The sequence below is a fragment of the Scyliorhinus torazame genome, chromosome 5, assembly GCF_047496885.1.
Source record: "Scyliorhinus torazame isolate Kashiwa2021f chromosome 5, sScyTor2.1, whole genome shotgun sequence".
Lineage (NCBI taxonomy): Eukaryota > Metazoa > Chordata > Chondrichthyes > Carcharhiniformes > Scyliorhinidae > Scyliorhinus > Scyliorhinus torazame.
Window position 1 is genome coordinate 243,919,488 of NC_092711.1, and position 26,490 is coordinate 243,945,977.

General features: G+C 44.7%; 1 protein-coding gene across 1 annotated transcript in view; it reads left to right on the forward strand.

Moving 5' to 3' along the window:
* The window catches only part of drp2 (dystrophin related protein 2), a 563,342-nt gene extending 537,062 nt beyond the window's left edge, over window positions 1-26,280 (forward strand). Inside the window, exons 24-26 of the mRNA XM_072505229.1 lie at window positions 12,084-12,204; window positions 15,020-15,112; window positions 24,286-26,280. Of these exons, the coding sequence (XP_072361330.1) occupies window positions 12,084-12,204; window positions 15,020-15,112; window positions 24,286-24,323 (252 nt within the window). The 3' untranslated portion in view covers window positions 24,324-26,280. The remainder of the gene's footprint in view (window positions 1-12,083; window positions 12,205-15,019; window positions 15,113-24,285) is intronic.
* Window positions 26,281-26,490: the final 210 nt, after the last annotated feature.

Below are 26,490 nucleotides of genomic sequence, written 5' to 3' on the forward strand. Positions count from 1 at the left end.
TCATCCTAGACTTTGCAAGGTGTGCCTTATAAACTACCTTCAGCTGTTTAAGGTAGTTAACAGCTGAAGGTTAACTGCCTCGCACACAAAGTAGAGGCATTTATCCTCCACTGCACCTCACACCATAATCCCTCCTCCAGTGCCACACCCCAACTCTTCCTCCCACTTCGTCTTAACCCCCGCCATGGACACCCCATCCTTCTCCAAAATCCTTCCTTAAATCGCCAAGTCGACTCCTCTCTCCAACAGCCCACCCCCCCCCTCCCACTGACAGCACCGTCTCCAGCAACGAGGAGGCAGGCCCTGCGAGGAAGGTCAGGAAGACCTTCCTCGCAAAGTCCGGCACCTGCATATACCTGAAACCATCACCCCGCGCCAGCTTCATCTGCTGGCCCAACTCCTCCAAACTTGCAAATCGCCCTACCAGAGACAGATCCCCTTCCCTTCCCACCCCCGGAACATTGCGTCCATCCTCCCTGGCTCAAACCCATGATTCCCCCTGATCGGCATCCCCCGGCCTAGCTCCCAAATTAAAATGCTGCCTAAACTGCCTCCAGATCTTCAGCGTGGCCACCACCACTAGACTCACCGAAGACTTCCCTGGGGTCATCGGGAGCGACGCCGTTGCCAGAGGCCGCAACCCTGATCCCCTGCAAGAGCCCGCCTCCACCCTCACCCACAAGGCCCCCACCTCGCTATTCCATCCCTGAATCTTCTCTGGATATGCCGCCCAATAGTAATACATCAAATTTGGGAGGCCTAGCCCCCCCAACCTGCCGTCCCCTCTGGAGTAACATCTTCCTAATCCTCGCCACCTTCCCCACCCAAACAGACGAGGAGACCCCCCCTAAAAAATACCTTGGGCAAAAAGACCAGCAGTCACTGAAACAAGAACAAGAATCGTGGCAAAACATTCAAGCCTGTACCCAACCCGCCATCGACAAAGTGAGATTGTCCCACCTCAACAAGTCGGCCTTCACCCTCCTCACCAAGCTAGTGAAATTAAACTTCCGGAGACCTACCCAATCCCGGGGCTGCCGGATGAAATGGCAGCCCCCCACCCCCATTCCCACTCCCGGAGAGGAGAACATAAGTACCCACTTTGCTCTAAATTCAATTTGTACCCTGAAAATGTCCCAAATCTCTGAAGCAACCCCATTATGCACCCCACCAAAGAGCTCAGCTCCGAAATATACAACAAGTCATCCGCATATAAGGACACCCTATGCTCTACTCCCAGCCCTCCACTATCCCCTTCCACAACCCCAGGCTCTTCAACGCAGTGGCCAAGGGCTCTATAGCCAATGCAAACAGAAAGGGGGACATGGGGCAGCCCTGCCTTGTACCCCAGTGCAAAGCAAAGTTCCCTGAATTCATACTATTTCTGCGCGCGCTCGCCCTCTGCTCCTTGTACAACAGCTGCCTTCACACCGCAAACTTTGACCTAAACCCAATTTTTTTCCAACACCACCATCAAATAACTCCACTCCACCTGATCAAACGACTTCTCCACTTCTAACTCCACCACCACCTCCGTCTCCCTTCCCTCTGCCAGAGAAACCACCACATTCAACAGTCTCCTCACATTCGAGGAAACTGTCTGCCCTTTATCAACCCTCCATTGCCTTCCACTAGAGTGCACAGGAGGTGCACAATTAATGCAGTCAATGGTCCTATTATTTTTTAAAGGTTCCGTGCCTGCGTGGGTTTCACCCCCACAACCCAAAGATGTGCTGGGTGGGTGGATTGGCCACGCTAAATTGCCTCTTAATTGGAAAAAATAATTGGGCACTCTATATTTATTTTAAAAAGTAAAAAATTCGAAAGGTTCAACAGATTTTCCTTAAATTAATTCTTAGCGTGATGGAAAGTAAGGTTTGTGAGAGGTTGTTCCCAGTCCTCATACCCAAGCATTCTGGATGCCTTGGAAGCTGCTTGTTGACTTTGTACATTCCATTTTAAATTATTTCAGATATAGAATCCTAAGCCAGTCGGACCTCAACAAAGGTTAAGATACTGAACCAGACACAGATGTTTTTAAGTTTTAGGACTGCTGAAAGTGGGCTTTGTTATATTTCTAAACAAAATGTTATTAAAACAAAAGAAAAGAAAACATGATTTATACTTTCAAACTTCACAGTTCTAACACTAACAGATTATATGCAGTTTCTTAACTTTAACACACAAATTTCCATTAAACAACCCTCAGCATTAGAACTCAGTTCTAGTTCCACTTAAACATGCAGGTAAAGGCAGTCCTTTGATTTGGGAAGCAATCTTTTCTATGTTTCAGAATCCTTTGTCAAAGCTTTCTCTCTCTGTGGTGATTTTCATGACCTCTTCTGATGGCTGCCTACATGCGTCTCTCCTCTTTGTTCCCAAAAGTATCTTCTCTCGCTCTCTCAAAGCTTCGCCCAGCCCTTCAAACAAAGATTCTCTCCTGAGGTGGTCAAACCTGAATCTATTCTCATTCTCTGGCTGATAGCCCATTCCCATCTACACAAAGGCCAGTGCCAGGCTATTCATATACAACTAGATTTCCGTTAGGTCCTCAAACTGTTAATGGAAGGATGTGGGTGGCACGGTAGCACAGTGGGTAGCACTGCTGCTTCACAGCACCAGGGACCTAGGTTCGATTCCCAGCTTGTGTCACTGTCTGTGTGGAGTCTGCGCGTTCTCCCTGTGCCTGCATGGGTTTCTCTGGGTGCTCTGATTTCCTCCCACAATCCAAAGATGTGCAGGTTAGGTGAATTGGACATTCTGAATTCTCCCTCCGTGTACCCGAACAGGCGCCGGAATGTGGCAACTCGGGGCTTTTCACAGTGACTTCATTGCAGTGTTACTGTGAGCCTACTTGTGACAATAATTTATTTAAAAGATTATTTTTTTTAATGTTTTTTAAATGCCTGGTCCTGCAGGAATGCCCTGAAGAAGAATGGGTCTTTGCTGAATCACATTACGCATTCTCTAATGAGGTTCTGTTTGAATGGGAGCCTGTGATTCAGCAAGGTATGAGCGTAACCCTTTGCCTCTGCTACTAGCAGTTTTCCATTCCGCTAATCCTTTAAATTGTCTGCTTCATTTTCTGGGCCCCATTTCTGAACCCATATTTCTAATATCTCCCTATCATGACACTAAGTAGCGGGATTCTTTAGAAACTTGAAGCAGGGTACCCTGCATTTTGTAGTTGGGTATTGATAGACCACGGGGGTTGCTGATTCACATGATGTTACATTTTGTTACGGTACCACACCAGAGCCCTATGTATGTTAGTAAACTGGATGAGACACCCCAACAATCTTCCAATTTATAAAGTGTGAAGAAGGGATACTTCACAATCAGGAGTAATTCCCCGCCCTGTCCACACATCCCCAGCCGCAGCGAGAGGCCCTGATCACCAGATCCCAGACACCGTACCCCAGATACCCACACAAAACGTTACCTTAACCGGACGCTGGTTCACTCCCCGGTGAAGACACCCACCTTCTGGTCGCGGAAATATCCTCGATGCTGGGGACCAACCCCTGGGTGTTCAGATGTTGCCCGCTGAATCGATGGTGTTGCTTCCTGCAATGTTGAGGCACGGCAGCAATGCCTCATGCTCTGGCTGGGATGCTCGGCAATGACTTTCACATGTCACATGACACACCTATCCACTGAAGTCCACTTGGAAGGTGTGAAGTGCTCACTTAACTATGATTGCCAATTCCCCATTCGCAATAGCCTTCAGCCGCATGTCCAGAGGCCACCACAGTGGGAGTTATGCGACAGACAGGAAGGACTGGGGTTTCCCCCGTTATGGGTACACATGATCCAGGGGGTGGGGAACGCCCGGCGCTGAAACACCCTCTTCCCCCACAACCGAGGTCACCCCCCTTCCCACCACCCCCCCCCCCCCCCCCCCCCCCCAGGGGGCTCCCCAACCATCCCTCCCCCGCTTACAAGGGCAGCACCCCAGTGCTCCCGAGCTCATTGCCCAGGAGCGAAGATGGCTACTCACCTCCTTGGTTTCCCACAGCAACCATTCCACCAGCTTCACGTTTTTAAAAAGGTGTACCAATCCGTGCCCGCATGACCCCTTGCTGGGGAGGCTGTTAGATTACAGGAGGCCATTAGATAAGGAGTCGTTCTCGTTACTTGTATGGAGATTGGCTTTAAGTGGTGATTATTGGTTTCTCGCTACGCCATGGCGGGAGCCTGAATTCTCCAACAGGAGCAGGCGTGGTTCCCAATTTCGGCCTCTCCTGCAATCTAACGTCCGCTTCCTGCTCAAGTGCGTCACAGCCGTTAAATCGCGCTCTAAGTATAGGTGAATACAGATCTGTGTGCCCATACACCCAGTGGAAATCACCCTGCGATCCCCACCCAATATGTCACTCAGTCATTTTGGGGGGAAATTTTTCCCCTGGTGACCTGTGTTGCCAATCGGCACCGGAGTCGCCAATAATGTTGCTCTTTTTAATGAGTGGAATACTATCCCATGAGCATCACCAATAATGTTGCCAATTAAGAATGATGCTCTTTAGAGTTGCCAGGTATCAAATGATACTACCACAAGGCTTTACCGGATATCAATCAAAGACCAAACAACCAGTTAGTCAATTCAAGTTCAAAGATAGTTTATTCATACACAAGGATTACTTCGACATGCAACATAAAGCACTACAAGTTAAACTGCACCTAACAACTACAATAACCTATACTTAACTTCAGGGCAACCGGCTCTTTGCAGATGAACAAGGCCTTTGTCCGGATCTTGCGTGGCTGGGTAGAAGTGGCTTCATTTCTGCTGGACTCATCTGTCTGGTAGCGATCGTTGGTCTTGAACCTGTCTTCTGGTCGTAATGCTACACTTGGTTCTAGGCGTAGACTGGGGCCAAGAGAGACCGAACACATGGCTGTGTCTCTTTTCATCCCTCTGGGATTTCGCGCTCTTTGGGGCGGTCCTTAGCTTTGGATCCAATAATTCGACAGGCTTCGATCACTGCCTTCGATTTTGGCAAATAAAGGGGCGGGTGCCTTGATGGCTGGGCGTGTCCTGAGCGATCATTGACTTTGGCTGTTTGGGCTTTCTTAGCAAAGGGAGTGGCGCCGGTTAGTCTGCATCGGTATTGGTTCCCTGAGCACAGTCCTTTTGTTCTGGGGAAATGGGCTTGAAAATGCAAACGAGCGGGGGTTTAGATCGCGTCTAGCTATCTGGGTTGCAAACACACACACAAGCTCTGTGTGTCTGAGTCCTGGGTTGGCCATATTTTCCATGGTCCTTTGCCGGTGGCCATCTGAGATGGCTACACCTGACACAAGATAAAATTTGTTGTCTAACTGAGGATTACAGGAGTCTTCCACCCATATCTAGCTTCCCTCCAATCACACACATAAATGACCCTTTTGAAGTTTGTCCTCAGCCTTCTCCTGAACTCTCAATATGTCGTCTTCATCCTGCATATACATTGTGTTGAAGTCATGACTTTTTGCAATATAGCTTACACTACCTCATTTTTCCTCATTCTTTGCACTGCTGCCTCACAGCACCAGGGACTCGGGTTCAAATCAGGCCTTGTGTGACTGTCTGTGTGGAGTTTGCAATATCTTCCCCTGTCTGCACAGGTTTCCTCTGGGTGCTCCGGTTTCCTTCCACAGTCCAAAGATGTGCAGATTAGATGAATTAAACATGCTAAATTTCCCCTTCGTGTCCAGAGATGTGCAGGTGAGGTGGGATTACGGGGACAGGGCGGGGGAGTGGGCCCCGGTAGAGTGCTCTTTCGGAGGATTGGTGCAGACTCGATGGGCTGAATGGCATCCTTCTGCACTGTAGGGATGCTTCTATGATTCCTCAGGACCTCAAACTGCAGATCCTCAAATCTCCCCGTGTCGCACCTTTCTCCTAGTTTTGAAAAGGTTCCCTGAGCTACAGGTCTTGCTCATGACAAATGTTTTGGGAGTGTGGTCATGTCTTCTGTTTATTTTGTTCAGCTTTTTCTACCTGTTCATTAAAAAACACTACATGTCAGCATCTCTATACACTTAGCTCAAAATTAGGGAACTCCTATGGTCCTGCCTAATAGTCCAGCACCAGGCACAATGCATCACACATCTGTCCGCATGTGAAATCCCATCTCCAAAGCACCAGGACTGAATTTTTAATGGCTCAATGCTATTATCAAACACGTATAGGCTTGGGCTAATAAAGCTGTTATCTGTTCCAGTGGTGATCTGAACATGAATGAGCAAGCAACAAAAGCAAAATACAGTTGTTTCAGAATTGTTACAACAACCTAGGCTAATGCACAGGCAATTCCAGCCCCACTTGACCCGGAGTTGCAACACAGTTGAAATTAACTCTTAATTTTTTTTTAAATACCTGAAGTATTTGACTGCCCAATAACTACAGTCGCCAGATTTGTAAATTTAAACACAATTAAGTTTTATTAGTAATAGTAACTATAATTAAATGGGCAGCAAACACAACTGGTTAACTATTATCTAATTTTGAATCCCCTCTTTAACTCACCCTCTACAAACGCACAAGACAGACAAACACAGAGAGGAAAGAGGGGTGTAAAAATAGTACTAAAAGTAAAAGGATAAAAGCCTGTTTCAGATGGATGTCTTTGTTTTCAGTCTGTAATGGTTTTCACTGAAGACACATCAGGGTCTCGAGACATCTTTGTAGATTCAGAAACCGTAGGCAGGAAACTTTTTGGAGAAAGAGAACAACACACAGCTTCTCCTCTTAGCGCCCAGGAGCTTTCTGCTCGGTCCTCTGAAAAAAACCTCACGTGGCAGGTCCCAATCGCTGTCTGTTGCCGAGCAGAATACGGTCCCTGGCCAATCCATTGGCCACCAGCCAACAAATCAAACTGATTCCCTCCAATCTCTTGGGTGCCATAAAGTCTGAGTTCTTTGTTCAAAATCTAAATCTTCATAGCACAGTGTACTATTTTCTGCTCACTTCCCCTGCTCGACTTAAAGGCATTTTTAAGATGTCTCCATTAAAGATCCATGGAACAAAACGATAACAACAAAGTAAAAGAAAGAGGAAATAAGGGAATCGGTGGGAAAGGCATTGAGTATTGCTGAAGAAAAGTGGCATGCTATCAAAGCTTTTCTCCTCTTCTCATCAGCATCGACGCCCAATGAATGCAAGATGAAAAGTTCTGGCAGAACGTCTCTTATTTCAGCAAAAGTAAAATACTGCAGATGCTGGAAATCTGAAATATAATCAAAAAATGCAGGAAATACTCAGAACTGTTCAGAACATTCTGAAGAAAGGTCTTTGAACTGAAACGTTAGCTTCATTTCTCTCTCCACAGATGTTGGTAGGCCTGTTGAGTGTATCCAGCATATTCTGGTTTTATGAGTTGAGTGACTGAGCAGATGGTCCTGCAGTATTATGTAACTACAATCCTGAGGTATATATTGGCCGGAATTCTCTGGCCTTTGCGATTCACTTTTACCGCCGGCAACACACCCATGGCCATGAGGTCCCGATGGCGTTGGGTGGTTACAATGGGAATACCATTGGCAAGCGCCGAGAAACATGAAGCTGGCGAACCGGAGAAGCCCGCCAATTATTTAAAGTCGACTACAATGTATTAAGAGACACTTTGCAAACATGCCTCTTCTTGCTGGCTTTACAACTAGTTGTTAGAAAGCTCAGCCCATTGAAAAGGAAACCAGCAGGATTGGTAAGAGAGGGTTATAAGGTGAGAAGTATTGTTTATGTATCATTCTTAGTCTTGCTTGATAAATATTGATTTAACTTATTCTCGTTTACTGACCCTGCCATCATGGAGTAAAATAGGATTCTCACATCAGCATAATCAGCGCCTTTGAGCTTTTTTTTTCAAACCCTGCTATTTCGTAATCCTTTTTTCTCCAGCAGGGAAAACTTTAACTCTTTAGTGTCTCTTTTAAGTCTTTAATTCATTTTTCCCCATGTGCACTCAATTCTCTCCAATACACAAATATCACTTTGAAAGTAGGGTGGCCAGATTTGCAAAAGTATACTAAATGTGGTCAGTGAAGAGTTTTTCTTTAATATAAATTTAGAGTATCCAATTTTTTTTTTCCAATTAAGGACAATTTAGAGTGACCAATAAACCTCACCTGCACATTTTTGAGTTGTCGGGGTGAAACCCGCACAGGCACGGGGAGAATGTGCAAACTCCACACAGACAGTGACCCGGGCGGGGCTGGGATTGAACCCGGGTCTGCGGCACCGTGAAGCAACAGTGCTAACCACTATGCCACCGTGCAGCCCTTGGTCAGTGAAGAGTTGATCTTCATTTGTATCCTTTAGTTCTACACTGACGGTCAAAATTAAGTAACCCCATAAGCCCACTCAATCATCCTTGCTTAAAATTAAACCTGCTCAGTTTCTCCTCATAACTGATGTGTTTTAAATCCCTAAATCAGGTGTTTTTCTCTGTTCTAAAACATTTATGACACATACTGTCCTCTGAAGGAAGGACACCCAGACTTGTGCAGATTATTCCAACTGGACAAATCCATACGTGTAGATGGATGTGTCATTTACTGCCCTCTACTGGATGCTTGGTTTATTGCACTTTAGTTTGACAAAACTCAGGCAAGAGGACGTTTTGGTTTCTCTCAGAAATTGGTTTTAGCATTTTGATGGAGGTAGTTCTTTTCCTTCCTACTTTGGGCGAAAACAGAATTAATCAACGTAAATACTTTACCATCCGGAACTATTTGCACTGATTGTATATAACCTCGTAGAGGATTAGTGTATTTTAACAAGTTATTGTGGGACTACTGTGAGGCAAGGGTTGCTTCAGAGGCTGTAGGAGAAGGCATTGCACACACAAAAAGCTGGTTCAGAATTACACCCCTCTCCAGACCTCGCTCCATCCTCACCTCCAATGAGGAGCCTATGAATGTCTTGCTCACCAAGATTGAGTTCAGTGTCTTCTGCAGTTTCGCCTATTTCCTTTGATACACCATTCCTAAACCTGTGTTTTTCTCCTATCTTCCCCTGTGCTCTCACTGAGTTCCTCTTGTCCAGGAGATCAACCTCGTTCAACTCACTCTTATTAAACTGCTGACTACCCAGGTTTCCATGCTAGCTGCTATTATAAACAGTTCATTATCAAAACCAGCATCAATGCCCTGCTCAGAAAAAAACCTAGCCTTGACCCCTTTGTCCTTGCAACCTACCTTCCCATGTCCAACTTGCTTTTGTTCTACAAAGACCTTGAACAAGTTGTCACCTCTCAAATCTGGGCCCAGTGCATCCCTGTGATCCAGCTTCCATCCCTACCCCATCACTAAAATAGCCCTAAGTAAAGTCACAAATGACACCTTCTGAGACTGTCGTGCATTACTCCAGCTTAATCTCTGTCGGCTTTTACTGTCTGATGTGTTGGGTGTTCTGGATCACATACAGGTCACCAACACTTGAAGTAGTGCAACACTATTTTATTAAAAGGTTAACTATTTAAACATACTTGAACTGTGGGTAAATACGATACTAGCTTTAACTAAAGACCTTTGCCTTGTCCTAACCAGTTGATGCACTCAGCATATGGTGAATGTCTGTGTTGCAGGCTGTGAGCTCTGTGGTCCTAGCTAGCTGCTACTCCAATGAGCGGGAACTCTGATGCCCCCTGTCTTTATAGTGCTCTGTGCTCTCACTGGTGATTGGCTGCGGTGTTGTGTGTGTTGATTGGTCCCACTATGTGTCCATCAGTGTGTGTCTGCACCATGATATACTGGTGCATATTATGGCACTGTCATCCACACCATCCTCCCTCAATACTTTTCCTGTTAGCCAGCTCAGTGGAATCGTCTTTGTTTGGTTACATTCTTACCTATCTGATTATAATCAAAGAATCTCCCAAAGTAGTTTTAATTCCTGCCTCACACACCATTGCCTTCAAAGTCATTCATGGCTGTATCCTTGGCATTCTCCTGTTCCTCTGTGTGTTGATTCCTTGTAATGCCTACTATGATGAATAGATGAAAATGTCATATTTTCTAGTTTGTATTTTTGCAGTAATATTATTAAAACCTAGGGTAAAATGTTTACAGACTGTATGTCTGCTACAGCTGTGATTAGAAGTGAGAGAATCAATGATTTTTGCAGGGGAAGTGTTTTGTTAATAGATATTAGAAGCCATTATACCTGTTTGCAGATGGTGAGCTAATGTAATGTGGTGACAGTTCAAGCCAGGCTAAACAAATCAAGGCACACCCTGGGCTGGATTCTCCATTTGGGAGTCTATGTTCTCCTGCCGGTAACGCCTCTTGCTTTCGCTGGCATGAGGAGCTGCGCCCAGAAGCTATTCCCTCTCCCTTGCCATGCAAATTTATGCATGGCGGGGAGTGCAAGTGATTCCGTTCTGAATCCCGCTTACAGGCCAGCATTTTGAGCGGGTGTCCCGATATCGAGGTCCGGTGAATTGCTGAGTCACAGTTCTCACGCATGAGGATTACCTGACCCCTCCATCAGAGCATCCCCACCCCTACCCCATATCAGGGATTCCGCCTCCCTGCCTGGAAGCTAAAGAGCAGTCCAGGCAGAAACAGTGCAAAATGGCTGCTTTTTCACTCACCTTGGGCGGGATTCTCCAACCCCTCCGCCGGGACGGAGAATCGCTGGGGGGCGGCGTGAATCCCGCCCCCGCTGGCCGCCGAATTCTCCGGCACCGGAACATAGAACATAGAACATTACAGCGCAGTACAGGCCCTTCGGCCCTCGATGTTGCGCCGACCTTTGAAACCACTCTAAAGCCCATCTACACTATTCCCTTATTGTCCATATGGCTATCCAATTACCATTTGAATGTCCTTCGTGTTGGTGAGTCCACTACTGTTGCAGGCAGGGCATTCCACGCCCTTACTACTCTCTGAGTAAAGAACCTACATCTGACATCTGTCTTATATCTATCGCCACTCAATTTAAAGGTATGTCCCCTCTTGCTAGACATCACCATCCGAGGAAAAAGGCTCTCACTGTCCACCCTATCCAATCCTCTGATCATCTTGTATGCCTCAATTAAGTCACCTCTTAACCTTCTTCTCTCTAACGAAAACAGCCTCAAGTCCCTCAGCCTGTCCTCATAAGATCTTCCCTCCATACCAGGCAACATTCTGCTAAATCTCCTCTGCACCCTTTCCAATGCTTCCACATCCTTCCTATAATGCGGCGACCAGAATTGCACGCAATACTGTATTGCACGCAATACAGTACAATATTGCACGCCGGAGATTTGGCGGGGGCGAGAATCGGGCCACGCCGGTAGGCGGCCCCCTCCCCGGCGATATCTCCGGCCCCTGATGGGCCGAAGACCCGCTGCTGTAATGCCGGTCCCGCCGGCGTGAATTAAACCACCTCCCTTACCGGCGGGACCAGGTGGCGCGAGCGGGCTCTGGTGGTCCTTGGGGGAGGGGGGGCGATCTGGCCCTGGTGGGTGCCCCTACGGTGGCCTGGCCCGCGATCGGGGCCCACCGCAGGCCTGTGCCATGGGGGCACTCTTTCCCCTCTGCCTCGGCCATCAGCCTCCGCGATGGCCGACGCGGAGGTGATCCCCCCCCTGCGCATGCGCCCCTGATGCTCCCGTGCATGCGCGGACTTCTGCCGGCCGCCGGAGTCCCATCAACCCCGGCTGGCGTGGCGCCAAAAGCCTTCCACGCCAGCCGGCGGGACGGCAACCACTCCGGCGCGGGCCTAGCCCCTAAAGGTGAGGGCTTGGCCCCTAAAGGTGCGGATTCTCAGCACCTTTGGGGCGGCCCGACGCCGGAGTGGTTCACGCCACTCCATCCCGCTGGGACCCCCCGCCCCGCCGGGTAGGGTAGAATCCCGCCCCTGTTCCTGACACCTGCAGAGCCCATGTATAGTTTACTTGCTGAGTCCAATTTTTCAATTCAGTCATATTTTAATATACAGATAATGATAGACTGTCAATTAATGAAGGGGCTCAGCAGATGTTCATGCACTATCTCCTTGTAGGTTTTACAGATCCTACCCATTCTACTTTTGGAAGAAATACAATTCTTCCCTTGACAGACATGTCACCTAGACATGCCTTTTGGTAACTGTTCTTCTTAATAACTCACAGCCGCAGCACGATTCGGAGAAAAATGGGTCGACAGCTTCTTCTGCCTCACCATCTTCCCATCATTCCGATAACAACCAGCGAGAAAAGCAGGAGAGAAGCAGCCCGGAATCTGAGAAAGCAGGTTTGTGGCGAAAGAGAGTACTGTGTGGAAAACCATTATTGATTAGAACATCATGCTGCCATGTGTAGTAACAATATTTCTAAGGATAAAGGAATTACTTTGTTTTGTTATTTTAAACTCATCTCTCGGCTTCCTGTTCCAAGCATTGCCCTCAGCTAAAGTTCAGAATAAGATAAACTCTCATCTTAAAACAACACACTGAAGAGTATCATTCAAGCACATCAAGCATTCATTTATTGATATCGGCAACAGGGCAGCACGGTGGCGCAGTGGTTAGCACTGCTGCCTCACGGCACCGAGGTCCCAGGTTCGATCCCGGCCTCTGGGTCACTGTCTGTGTGGAGTTTACACATTCTCCCTGTGTCTGCGTGGGTTTTGCCCCCACAACCCAAAGATGTGCAGGGTAGGTGGATTGGCCTCGCTAAGTTGGATTAAAATATAATTGGAAAAAATATAATTGGGTACTCTTAAAAAAAAAAATTTTAATAGATGCAAATGGAAAAATGATAAGAAACTGTTGATTATAATTAATTGCAAATGTTTTGTTTCCGGAACATAGGACAGGAGGCTATTCAGCCCCTCGAGCATGTTTCACCATTTCTTTAGATTGCAGCTGATCAGTACTTCCGCTCCATTGATACAATTATTCATTTCAGGTCTGGAAATTTGCATTTAACCCAGAATTCAAACTCCTTTGAGGAATGAGTCCCTGATTTCCACTATTCTTTGTGCGGCTTGATTTCATTTCCAAACTCAAAATATATACGGTTGTGTCACCTTTTTTTTTTACATAGAACACACAGAGCAGAAGGAGGCCATTCGGCCCATCGAGTCTGCACCGACCCACTTAAGCCCTCACCTCCACACTATCCCCGTAACCCAATAACCCCTCCTGAACGTTTTGGACACTAAGGGCAATTTATCATGGCCAATCCACCTAACCTGCACATCTTTGGACTGCGGGAGGAAACCGGAGCACCCGGAGGAAACCCACGCACACACGGGGAGGATGTGCAGACTCCGCACAGACAGTGACCCAGCGGGGAATCGAACCTGGGACCCTGGCGCTGTGAAGCCACAATGCTATCCACTGTGCTACCGTGCTTGCCCCTTGTTCTGCATGTTTTGTTCCCCACCAGAGAAAAGAGTTTATCCGTATCTATCCTATCGTATCACTTTATTATTGTAAAATGACTTCAATTAACTCACCCCTCAACCTTCTAAAGTCAAAGGTATACTAACTAGACTTTTTGCAACCTATCCTCATCATTTAACCCATTAAGTCCCAGTATCATTCTGGTATATCTGGGCTGTACCTCCTCCAAGACCAATATATCTTTCCTGAGGTTCATAACTAAGTACTCCAAATAACGTCCTAACTAAGGCGCTATACAACTTTAGCATCAGTTCTTCACTTATGTATTTCAACACCTTGACGATAAGGAGCCTATCCCTTTTTGATTTGTTTTTGTACCTGTGCACTAGCTTTAAGTGATCTGTGCACCTGAACACCCAAATCCTTTTGTTTCTCCATAGTTTCTAGTCTTTCACCATTAAGAAGATATTCTAATTTGCCTTTCTGAGAACCAAAGTGGATAATCTCCCACTTTCCCACACTATACTCCATCTGCCATACTTCTGCCACCTCAGTCAGTATGTTGCCCTCTGTAAGCTTCTGCTCCCATCTACATATGTTATAAACCTGGATATAACTCTCTAATCCTGGGGCAGCACGGTGGCGCAGTGGATAGCACTGCTTCCTCACGGCGCCGAGGTCCCAGCTTCGATCCAGGCTCTGGGTCACTGTCCGTGGGGAGTTTGCACATTCTCCCCGTGTTTGCGTGGGTTTCGCCCCCACAACCCAAAGATGTGCAGGCTAGGTGGAGTGGCCACGCTAAACTGCCCCTTAATTGGAAAAATGAATTGGGTACTCTAAATTTTTTTTTTTTTAAACTCTCTAATCCGACACCTACATCATCAATACACGTTGTGACGTGACGAGGCCCCAGTACAATACCAGGGCAAACATCTCTTGCCACGTTTTGCCAAACAGGAACGCTCCCTACATTTATCACTCCCTGTCTCCTGCCTCCCAATTTTATTACTGTCCCTTGTTGCAAGGTTGCCTCCAATACCATGCCCTTCTATTTTTTTCTAAACCTCTTGTGCGGAACCTCATCAAATACTTCCTGGAAGTCCATATGGACAATATTCTTAGACATTCCTTTGTCCATCATCATTATTGCGGCCTATCATTGCAATCTCCTCAGAAAAATTCAAGAAGACTTGAAGGTGGGAAGATATGGGCACATATCGAAGGTTCTTTATCTCAGTATTCATTTTGTGTCTGATTAAGATAGACATTAGAGCCGATTTTATCTAATGGCAGAGAAAGGGCCAATCATTCTTTTTGACATGGATGTGCTACCTTTTTACGGACTGAACGTCATTCATATGCTATAGTACTCCAGTTCGGGGAGGGTGGGACATCACTCAATCAGTCAGCAGAGTCTGGGTGAGGCGGAGGGAGAGGTAATCCCAGAAGAGGTCTCAGACAAGCAGGAATTGGCACCATTTTCCCCCCAATGTGCCCTGCTCCTTCTGGAGTTACTAACAAAACAACATTGCCATTCTCTGTGGACACTGGCACTTTTTTCAAGTGCTTTTCTCTGCCTAACTTTCTTAATCACAGGAATTCCTACAGCCCAGAATGATCCTAATTGTAGGCTGGAGTGAAGACCTTGCTTCCTAGTCTATGCGACCTCAGCAAAGAAGCTGATCAGTTTTAACCGCTGCATTCTTTATTTTAACACAGATGTGTCAGACAGCGCTGGCATATCTCAAGATATGGTGCTGCACCTAGAGGATGTAATGGAACAACTTAGGAACTCGTTTCCTTTCCCCAGAGGTAAGTCCTTCCACTCTGCTTAAAACCGCAAAGTAAACACAGGACATGCACTGAATAATGAGGGAGCAGCTCCTTAGATTGCTACCCACTAAGTGACTGAGCTATTCAAACCTGAAATATAGTCATCAGTGGCCGGAATTCTCTGTTGGGATTCTTGCTGGCAGTGCACCCCCACCCGGAGGATTCCCGGAGGCGCGGGGTCACTTCAGTGGGAAATCCATTGACAAGAAGCGGGAAGAGAGAATCCTGCCACCAGCAAAAGGCGCTCCACCGAGAAACACACGGCTGGGTGACCGGAGAATGCATCTCAGTATATTCTGGTCAGGAAATCAAAATGGGCCTCAAAATTAGTGTAGGTAGAAATCGGACAGGTTCTGCCATATAGGCTGATATACAAAAGCCTCTGAAAGAAGTCTAACATCTGTGGATGCCAGGTGCAGATGAGATCAGGTTGTTTTGTGATGGCCCAACATTCAAATAGCTTTCCAACCGTTTCATAACAATTGATCCTCCATGGGTAAATTGACGATGGGGGGCTACTGACAAATATGCATAGAGACTCCAGAATATATAACTCCAAGTGGATAGTGAGGTGAGTTAGAAACTTACGCACTACCCCAGAAATGAGGTCTGGCCTATGTTAGCTGGCAGCTGACCCGTCCACCCATTCCCGATGGGAAGGAGCAGGGGATGGTGTAGCCCAGAGTCCATCCGCTAACAGAAGGTGGGAAATGCTCCTCACCACATCCAGGGTTGTCTCGCATCCATTTGTAAAGAAGGAGCACACAGCTTTGGACTGGTATCCTTTTCTCCTTCTGATGGAGGAGCTGTGCTCCGAAAGCTAGTGATTCCAAACAAACCTGTTGGACTTTAACCTGGTGTTGTAAGACCGCTTACTGTGCCCACCCCAGTCCAACGCCAGAATTTCCCCATCATTTCTCCTTCTTAACTGAGCAAGTTTAGTTTGAATGGTAGCGCCTCTCACAATTTCACTGGAAGAGGTTTTTTGGATTTAGCTATTCATACTGTTTATTAACTTCAGTTCCTCAATATAACTGTCTCTCAGGTGACCCTCTCCAAGGCTGAAAAAGGCCATGTTATTTTTAACACGATAAATGATCGCAGTGGCAACTCTCACCTCCTCTCCCCACCGCTTTGATACTTGCACTCTTCTGCCCTCCCAATTCATGCTGCCACTTTTCACCCCTTTCAATTTGTCTTGGTACTTCTCACTTCCTTTCTACACTTGCACCTTTCACTTCTCAAACCCTAGTTCCATATTGGTATTTTTCACCCTCTCCTTCTCTCAGTTCTGCTGAACTATCTCGTTCCCCCATCACTACAAGAATTCCCAAGCACAGCAGCATTTCATCCTTGGAAGATTGGCAAAGGGAACAGTGCTCATTTTCACTGCCTGGAGGAGATTAAAAAGTGCATACAGTTACATACACTGAGTAAGTTTAGCTATGCCACTTACCCCTTATTGATATTGGCGTGGTCAAAGATCAGCTTGATCAATTTTCTTGATTGATCTGACAGTTTTATGCTTGTTGTCACATAATGGATGCGATAGGAGCGTTCCGCCTGTCTGCTCTTTATAATAATTAGCCAGGGGGGATTTTCCACTTCCTCCAATAGCTGCCTGTTTAATTCACCACTGGTCTGCATCAGTGATTATTCATTCCTCTTCGATCATTAAATTTTTGCACTAGGTTTCAAGTTCCAGTACTCTTTCTTCCCAAGTATATTGGAGTTTGCTTTTTCCCAACAGCCCTGATTTTCATGGGGTTACTCCAATCTTGTTGTGGAAATCAAAATAAAGACAAATTCCTCAAGGTTCGATTTAAGGAAATTTATTTACACAAATATATTTGCGGAGAGAGAGTGTTCCAGCTGCAAAGCCAGTGCACTTCACTCTGAGATTTGATTGAAGACAGCATGTTTTTATAGTCTGAAATAACAGCTTGAAGTAAACAGGCATGTTTATATTAAATAGATCTTGGAAAGTACATAAGATGAAATACGTGGTACGTATGTTCTTGCCCTTGGCTAAAAACAACTCGAGTACACATTTTGATATCTTTCTGAGGACAATGTGTTTTCATAATAAGGCCGAGACCAGAATATTAAGCAGTATTTCATTTATGTTACCTGACCTACTTATTTTCATTCAAAAGCAGTGTTGAACTATAGTCAAGCATTTCCCAGCATGCTTCTAAATTGGCAACTCATTAATTTCCCTTCCACAATTCCCTCCTTGTTGATCTTTTGATCAACACCTTTTAATAAATTATCGTGTCCTCCGTAGAGAAGGGTGGTTTATAATGTAAGGGGAACGGACGTATGACAGTTCCCTGCGTGTTATGAGCCTGTTAGCAAGGAGGCAAGATGGCTAGGGCTGTTCCCGTGTTAGTAGAATAAAAATATCTTGCGCAACATTAAAACAGTAACCATATCACAATCAAGATTACAATGGCGATCATAATCCAGAACACAATCCTCTGTCCTAACGATCCTACCATCCAAAGCCAAAGTCCCATCCCTCATTTTCATGTAATCTTGTCACCTCTCTACGAATGTGATCCTCCAGATTATCAATTTTTCTGAGTTATCAGGGATGTACGTGCAACAGTCACTTCCAATCAGGGCACAAATGCCTCCCTTTTCAGCTAACAAGAAATCAAGAGCCATTGTTTCTGCAGGGCAACCGCTCTTATAGCGACCATCTCAGTTTCTATCTGCTTAACAGCTTCTGCAGTGACATTAGTTATCTGCTCAAGGATGTCTCGTAGTTCGCATGCATTAGTGGCTATTCCTAATGGTGGTATCATTATTCCCAGCATTTGTGCCCATGTCATAACACTTTGTGTCGTCCTATGATGGGGATGGTCCTGCAATTGCTGAATGTGATGTACATAAGGGACTACCTATCCCAAATAACAGGAGCCTTCCCAATTTTCTGGTATGGCCACAGATAAAATACATGCCATTATATGCGGTCAGGTTTCCTTTACTATCAGTCATCATTAGTCTAATTGTTCCCCTTTCCAGGAGCCTCCACTCGTTTGATTTTCAACTCTCGACCAATCAAAGATGAAAAGTCCTTTAGCTATAAGGTGGAGCATAGGGGGTTGCCAATTCAAGGTCTGATCACACTGACTCGTGCCTACTGAGTGGGTCCCATCTGTTTTATGATTCTTAAAGCATATACTTCCTTTTGGGACTCCAGTATAATTGGAAAGGATCAACCAGGGCGGTTGACGTGTTACATTAAACCTAGGCCCCCACCATTCCTCAAACCTATTCATATCGTATCCAGCTAATCTCCAATCTAACATATTCTGTGTATCTTCACCACGTCCTGTACTATTTTGTCTTTGAGCCCATTCTGCTATCTCTTTACTGGTGAATGGGATAGGTTGCAAAGGGAAGCCCTCCCCCAAGCATCTGGTAATTTGTGTACAAACCCAACAACTGAATTTATTGATCCTCTCTGCGTATGAGTGAGACATGTATATCAAGGTGTTAGTGTTCAGTTTACCCTCTACATGATGTTGGATTAATATGATAATATAAAAACATCAACGCCGTCATTCTCCTCAGGGCAGCGATTCGCTAGTACTCTCAAAGTTCCGTATGATGCAGTTTACACGAGTTGCGTGGATCCCATCTGGCTTTTCTTTTACTTTAATGGCTGTTCGGGTTGTTCGCAGCACTTGGTAGGGTCCATTCCACCTAGGAGAAAAATAATCTTTGTTTAGTGCTTTCACATATACTTGATCTCCAGGTTTAAAGGGTGTGTATTTCCCTCTTTTGGAATCATCTGAGCTTGTTGCACCTTTTCATGTTTTTTTTTCCAGCGGTTTCACACATGGCCTGGGCATATTTTAGTGATGCCTCATCTGCCCATATTAAGGCTACTGCCGCTGGAGTCATTGGGGGTTTAGTTCCAGTTGTCATGGGACATTCCATTAATATCTCATACAGGGTTAGGCCTGTATTGCGATTTTTCTGATTTCTCAGTGCATACATTACTATGGGTATGGCATCTGGCCATAGCAGCCCATTTTGTTGACACACTTTTGGAACTGCAGTTTTAATTATTCCATCCATCCTTTCCACCATTCCTGAGGATTCTGGCTGATATGGTATATGCAATTTCCAATCAAATCCCATGGATCCTGTTAGGGCTTTGGTCAATTTGCTAGTGAAATGAGTTCCCCTGTCACTGTTAATACCCATTGGTATCCCAAACCTAGATATTATTTCCTTTAACAAAATATTTACCACTGTTCTAGCAACATCTCTTTTGGTTGGAAAAGCCTCTACCCACCGTGACAACATGTCCACTATCTCCGATTATTCCTTTGACAAATCAGACATGTGCGGGGTACTTTTTCAATTGTTACCGTAATACCTCGAGCATACCATTGTTGACATACGGCATGTGTCATTCCTCCTTTGCCCACATGAGCCTGCCCATGGGCAAGGCGACATAGTGGCAAAAACAGACTTCTGGGGCATACTGCACGGGTATCTGGGTGGATCCAGATTTGATGATTGTCTTGATAGCAACCCGCTTTTAGCCAAGAGCGATGCTCCTGTAGGGAGGCTTGCTCCTGTGCCTGTTTTAACTTTGGTTCTGTTATGGTGGACGGAAGTTCAACTGCAGCAGCTTGTAGTTGTGGCTGCTGTTTGAGAGCCAATTCCTTTGCTATTTTATCAGCAAATCTATTGCCGCATGAGACTTCATCGTCTGCGGTAGTATGCGCTTCACACTTTAAAACGGCTATCTTGCTGGGCAGCTGAACAGCATCTAGTAAATTTAAAACCAATTTAGCATGTTTAATAGGTTGGCCGGGGGAAGTTATGAATCCCCTGTTTTTCCATAATTGGCCAAAATCATGTACTACCCCAAAAGCGGATCGGGAATCAGGATAAATATTGACTGTTTTATTTTTAGCTAGAATACATGCTTTAGTAAGGGCAAACTATTTGGCTGCTTGAGCAGATGTTCCCGAAGGCAGAGCAAAAGCTTCCACTATCTTGAATGGAGTTACTATTGCATCACCAGCCAGGAGGGTTGTATCATTTGGACAGTTTCCTGACCCATTGGTGAAAAAGATGATGTCTGGATTTTCTAGTGGGTGATTCAATAAATCAGGTCGAGGGGTTGTGGTGGCTTCAACCAATTGTAAACAGTCATGATCATACATATGTTCTGCTTCCGAGGGCTAGGGCAAGAGTGTTGCAGGGTTGACAGCTGGCGCTCGCTTATAGGTAAAGTTGGTTTTAGAGAGGATTACTTCGTACCCAGTGTGTTGAGCCGTAGTAAAATGCTGCATTGCGGATGAATTAAGCAGCAGCAAAACTGATTTTTTTCTACTATGGCCGCTGTGGCTGCTATTGCTCTTAAGCAATTTGGCACAGCACATAGGGCCACCGAGTAATAGGCAAGGGGTCTTTTCCCTCCTCAATGCTCTTGCACCAGGACCCCTGTTGCAAATCCCCCTGCTTCATTCACATAAAGAGTAAAGGGCTTGCTGAAATTAGGAAGTCCCAAGGCAGGAGTGCTAATCATGGCTTGTTTCAAATTACAAAATGCTTGCTCCCTCGCTGGGATCCAGGTAACAACTGAAGGGGCGTCCTGTAGGGTAGCCTTGCGCAGTACTGCGCCCATCTCTCTATCGTCCGGTATCCACTGCCTGCAATAGCCCACCATTCCGAGGAAGGTAAAGGTTTCCTTTCCCGTGCGCGGAGTTGGAACCCTTGCTACAGCCTGTACACTTTCAGACCCAAGCCTCCGCTGTCTTTGCTGCTGCTGAAATCCCAAATACTGAACTGTCTCCTGACAGAATTGCAGTTTGTCCATTGAGACCCGATGCCCTCTTTCTGCCAGATGTGATAATAACAAAAGGGTATTCTGTTGACAAACTAGCCCTCCCTTTGAGGCTATCAATAAATTGTCATCATATTGAGGGAATGTTGAGCCTGCAGACAACTGGCACTCGTCCAAGTCTCTTTTAATACGTTTAATTCCAATATGTAAAGAAAATAGATATTGACTTTCCGGGTGCAATGGTATGGAGAAAAAGGCTGAGAAAGTAACCGTTGTTGATGGTATAGAAGACAAAATGACATTTGTGTCCGGCACCAATGGAGCAATAGTGATAACAATTTTATTGATGGCTCTAAGATCATGCACAAACCACCACTCATTGGGTCTTCCTGTCTTTGGAATGGGGAGTATAGGGGTGTTACAGAGGCTTTGTGTTCTCTTCAGCACCCCTTGCTGTAATAGTGCATTGATCACTCCCTCTATCCCTTTTTCTGCTTCCGGTGCCAACCTGTATAGTTTTAAGCGGGCAGGGCAACCTTCTTCTGTAACTGCACCCTATGCGCTGGGGCAGAATGTACATTTCCAACATGATTTTTATGTTGGGTCCATAGATGTGCCAGTACCTGGGCCAAGATTGAAGGGAGTAAATGATGGCTCTCTCGGGGAGGTTGTTGTCTTTCAAATTGTGCGGGCCATTGCTCCTCTTTCCAGGTCACTTTGCCCTCCTGTTTGCCATAATATTCTATCAGGCAATTTTGTCCGTCCATTTCAATATAAATCCCATGTATTACTTTCTTCCTTGGCCTCTTTGATCACTTCTCCTATTTGCTTTGCTTTAGCGGGATGTCTTACAGCCAATGTTAAATGGGGTTCTGAAGTTAAACCCATCCTAAAAAGGTCCCTCTGACTATGGGTCAACTGTACTAACATTCCTAATCCCATAACACCTAAAATGAAAAAGGCGTGACATGCAATGCAATGATGTCTGCTTTCCTAAGTGATATTGCGCTTGTAAATTGTATGCGTGCTCATCCCCACGAGCATACCAAGCCATGCAATGGGTCACTGTATTCTCTCATCTGGACTGTATCAGGTGTTTTAATAGCTGTGCCCAAGGTTCATTAATCTTTTGTAAAACTTCCTGCAGTTTAAAATTTTTTACATTTTTTTTAACAGTGGTACTGTTAGGGTTAATGTTCAGCTGCCAGCATACAACACAGACACAGAGCGATCGGGCGCAGGCTCAGAAGTTATTAAATTTTATCAATGCAATGTATTACCGCTCCTAATTTGCAGAATGTCTGTCTGCCTAATAGGGGAAGGTGTCGCTAGGTGGGGTACATCCTTCCTGGGGGTTAAATGCTTCTTGGCCCCTTGCATGATAGCCTCTTTCCCTCTATTTGCTAACCAATGTTCGAGGGACTCATTTCCTTCATTCAAATGATTATCATTATTGGGAACCCAGCCCCCATTTATGCCGGGTGGGACTGCAATCCCATCCTTCAAAGCTGGCCAAGATGCACCATAAGAGTATTTTAGAAGCAGCAAAACATCCCCTGGGAGGGGGCTATAAATAGCACACATTTAAGTCAATTTCCAATGATTGATTTTATAGGCATTAGATATTCTGAGAGACGTATATTTTTCTTTTTCAATTCAGAAAAGGTCAACTGTCTGCTGAAATGGTTAATGTTTCCTGCAGAACCTAAGGGGCAAGAACTTGGAATGATGCCATTTACATCTTTTCGCGTAATCTAAAAACTTATTCATATTCAATTACTTTTATCCATAAAGGCACTTTCTTTCTTTTAAACTGATTTTAATTTCCATATGTTTCAGTTCATTAGAAAAATCTCAACAAAAATCACTTAAGTTATAATCTCTGACTCACAATGACAGACGATAAAAAATACAACCCACTTAGCACTTCATGCTTTGACTAAAATTAATTGGTTAAACAAAATACACAGATTCTCACAGCTCACAAATATCACAGTTAACCGTTAGCCTTATCTCACAGCTACAGACAAATCTGAATTCCCCTTTTCTACAGGAACCCATCTGTTACGCTTTTACCTTAATCTTCTATTTACTTTTACTCCCCTGTTTTTTTTCTGAGAGAGGGTCAGCTTCATTAGATTCCTATGGGGGCATACAGGTTTTTCTACCTCATTCTGTTGCTTTACGATTGTTTATTTTTATTTTCTTACTCATTTTGACTCCCTTATCTGTCCTCTTTAAGGAGTTCACCTTCTTTCTCGCTCCGGATGTCTTTACCGAGGCTTCGGGACAACCTGTGAGGGGGCGTCGAGTTTATTGCTCATCGTTCCTTCTGCAAAATACTTTAGAACATATATATACCAATAACAACAACCGCGGAAATAATTTACAAATACTACAGGGAGCGCACACCGGTGTTTATCCTTTCACGAACCTCAAAGTCTTTTTTCTTAAATTTTAGTCTCTAAGACATCTTTTTTCTTCCCATGCAGCTAGCGTTAATTTATTAATTAAGATAACTCATCCTAGCATGAGTCATTGGCCAGTAATTAAGGCTGCCGAGCAGCAGACCCCCCTTTCAGCTGGGGTCGCGCTATGGCTCTCTCCCTTTCAGCTGAGAGAGTCCTGTTTAGAGAATTGTTTCAGGGTTCACGTCCCGTTAAATTAGGGAAACTGCAATGACTACGCCAATTTGTCGTGGAAATTATAATAAAGACAAATTCCTCGAGGTTCGATTTAAGGAAATTTATTTACACAAATATATTTGCGGAGAGAGAGTGTTCCAGCTGCAAAGCCAGTGTACTGAACTCTGAGATTCGATTGAAGACAGCATATTTTTATAGTCTGAAATAACAGCTTGAAGTAAACAGGCATGTTTATATTAAATAGACCTTGGAAAGTACATAAGATGAAATAATTAGTACGTATGTTCTTGCCCTTGACTAAACACAACTCGAGTACACATTTTGTTATCTTTCGGAGGACAATGAGTTTTCATAATAAGGCCAAGACCAGAATATTAAGCAGTATTTAATTTATGTTACCTGACCTACTTATTTTCATTCAAAAGCAATGTTGAACTATAGTCAAGCATTTCCTAGCATGCTTCTAAGTTGGCAACTCATTAATTTCCCTTCCACAAATCTCCTGCTGTTGATTTGGTCAAAGGTGCCAGATCTTCCAGATAAGCAATAATCGTTAGCAACTCAAACCTGTTTTTGCTTTTATACCAGACAAATATATTGCCTGGAGAGACATAAATAAAAGAAAGCAATTAGAGCAGCGATGTTCAGAGCAGATTTGTTATTCTTCTCTTTTTATCTGTTTCCTTCAGGTGAACCCTCTCATCACACAGAAGAAGCACATGAGTGATGGAAGACATCCAAATTAGCCCCTTGCTGGAACCAGCTCACCTACATTGATAATACTCAAATATAAAAGCATAACGCAAAACAGAGTACCGTCATTTAGGTTCTGAGTGCGTATAAAGGAGATGCAGAGATCATGGATTCAGTTGGATCTCAGTCATCCAGTGAACCCACACTTTTGGGATTCTAGTTTTCCACAACTGGCAACCATGGCAACAAGATCATCCAACTTTGAAGCAACAAAAGCAGTGAAACTTGTTTCTTTTAATTAGCTGAGTCTCCAAAATGCTAATTACAATCAGAATATAATTGTGCTTTAATGGTGCATATTGTGGATAATGTTTCATCGATTAAAGGTAGAGATTGTTGAGCTGGGGGTCCTTTCATTAAGTACATGGGGCAGTTGTTGATAGGGGTAGTTGGCAACCTTCCATCTGTGAGAATTGATGGGCTTGTAGCCTCTGAATTTTGGTCAGGTCCAATAAGAGCATTTGCTTCACTTCTTTTGAGAGCTGAACAAGCAGATTCTGGAAAGGCAAAGTCTGTCACCAGTGCCACAAATGAAATTGTGTCTTGCCGGCGGTGCGGGAAGATCTCTGCTAATACCTTCTGAAGTCTGCTTTGAAGCTTCTGAAACCACATGTCATCATGTTGGCAAACTTCTGCCCACAGATAGTGTCGCGATTGAGATCAATCAGCTAGCATTTCCCACTTTGCGTGATTGATGTTGAGAATTTTCACATCTCTTTTGACAGCAGGTCTTTTGGCACAGGATTACCTCCCTGTTTAGCATATTCTTTGGGATGTAGCAATCTTCCAGCCTGTGCACATGCCCAAGCCAGTGAAGTCTTCCTGGTTTGATCAATGCTAGCTTGTTTGGCATGTTTGCCCTAGAAAGGACTGCTTCGCTGGTGACTTTGTCTTTCCATGTGATGCCATGGATGCATCGTAGATACTGGAGATGGAGGATTACTGGTAGATTGTCCAGGATTCACTGCCGTATAGCAAAGTGACACAGATACAGGCATTGTAGCTAGGCATTTTGGTCCTGGGGGCCAGTTTGTTGTTTCTTCATACCTGTTTTGTTAGTCATCCAAAGTTGGTGGCTGACATGCAAATGCATGTGTTAAACTCCTCATCAAGAAACAGGCTGTCTGTCACTGTAGATCCAAGATAGCAGAATTTACTGCCTACTGCCGGTGGTGTGTTGTTGAGTCTGATATGGGTAATTGATATGGGTAAATTAGGCACTATTGTCCAGAAGTAACAATTTACAATTTGATGCATGAACAATAAAGTGCAATAGTTTTTATTTTGGAGCTCGAGGTGGGGATTGCTGCTTCCTCACGTTTATAGAATTAGAGTTTATTGGAGAAGCTTTCTAATTTGGGTATGTATGTTTTGGGATTTGATCTAAGAATGCCATAGTTTTATACATTTGGTACAGGCATAATGATCACTATAGCAGCAGGAGTCCAATATCTGACATATGATATTTGATTTGAGGGCACTTTTTTATTCTGGGTACATATAAATAATTGAGATAGATTTTTGGTCAAGAGTAGGTTTAGTGAGGAGAAGCTGAAGAAGATCTTGGATGAAGTGAAATAGTTGGCATTCATCAATTTATAAAGCTGAAGGTTGTAAATATTTCAGAATGGAAACTAATTTTCAAAGGATGCAATGCGAGGCTAAACTGCAAAAGCGTAATACTGACACATGAAAATGGATTTCACGATATATTGCAGAATCCTAGTGGAATCATTGATGAACTTAACCATTACCGTCAGGAAATTTCTGGAACTTTTATACCTAGTCACAAAAAATAAATATTCCTAATATTCAAGAAATACAGATTTCTCTAAATATTTAAAATTAAAATGTGTCTTGGGGTGGCACGGTGGCACAGTGGTTAGCACTGCTGCCTCACAGGGCCGAGGACCTGGGTTCGATCCCGACCCTGGGTCACTGTCCGTGTGGAGTTTGCACATTTTCCCCATGTTTGCGTGGGGTTCAACCCCACAACCCAAATATGTGCAGGCTAGGTGAAACGGCCATGCTAAATTGTCCCTTAATTGGAAAAAATAGAATTAGATACTCTAAAAAATAAAAATAAATTAGGATGTGTTGTGTCTTGGGATGTTGCAAGATTAAAGATTTGAAGGTATTTT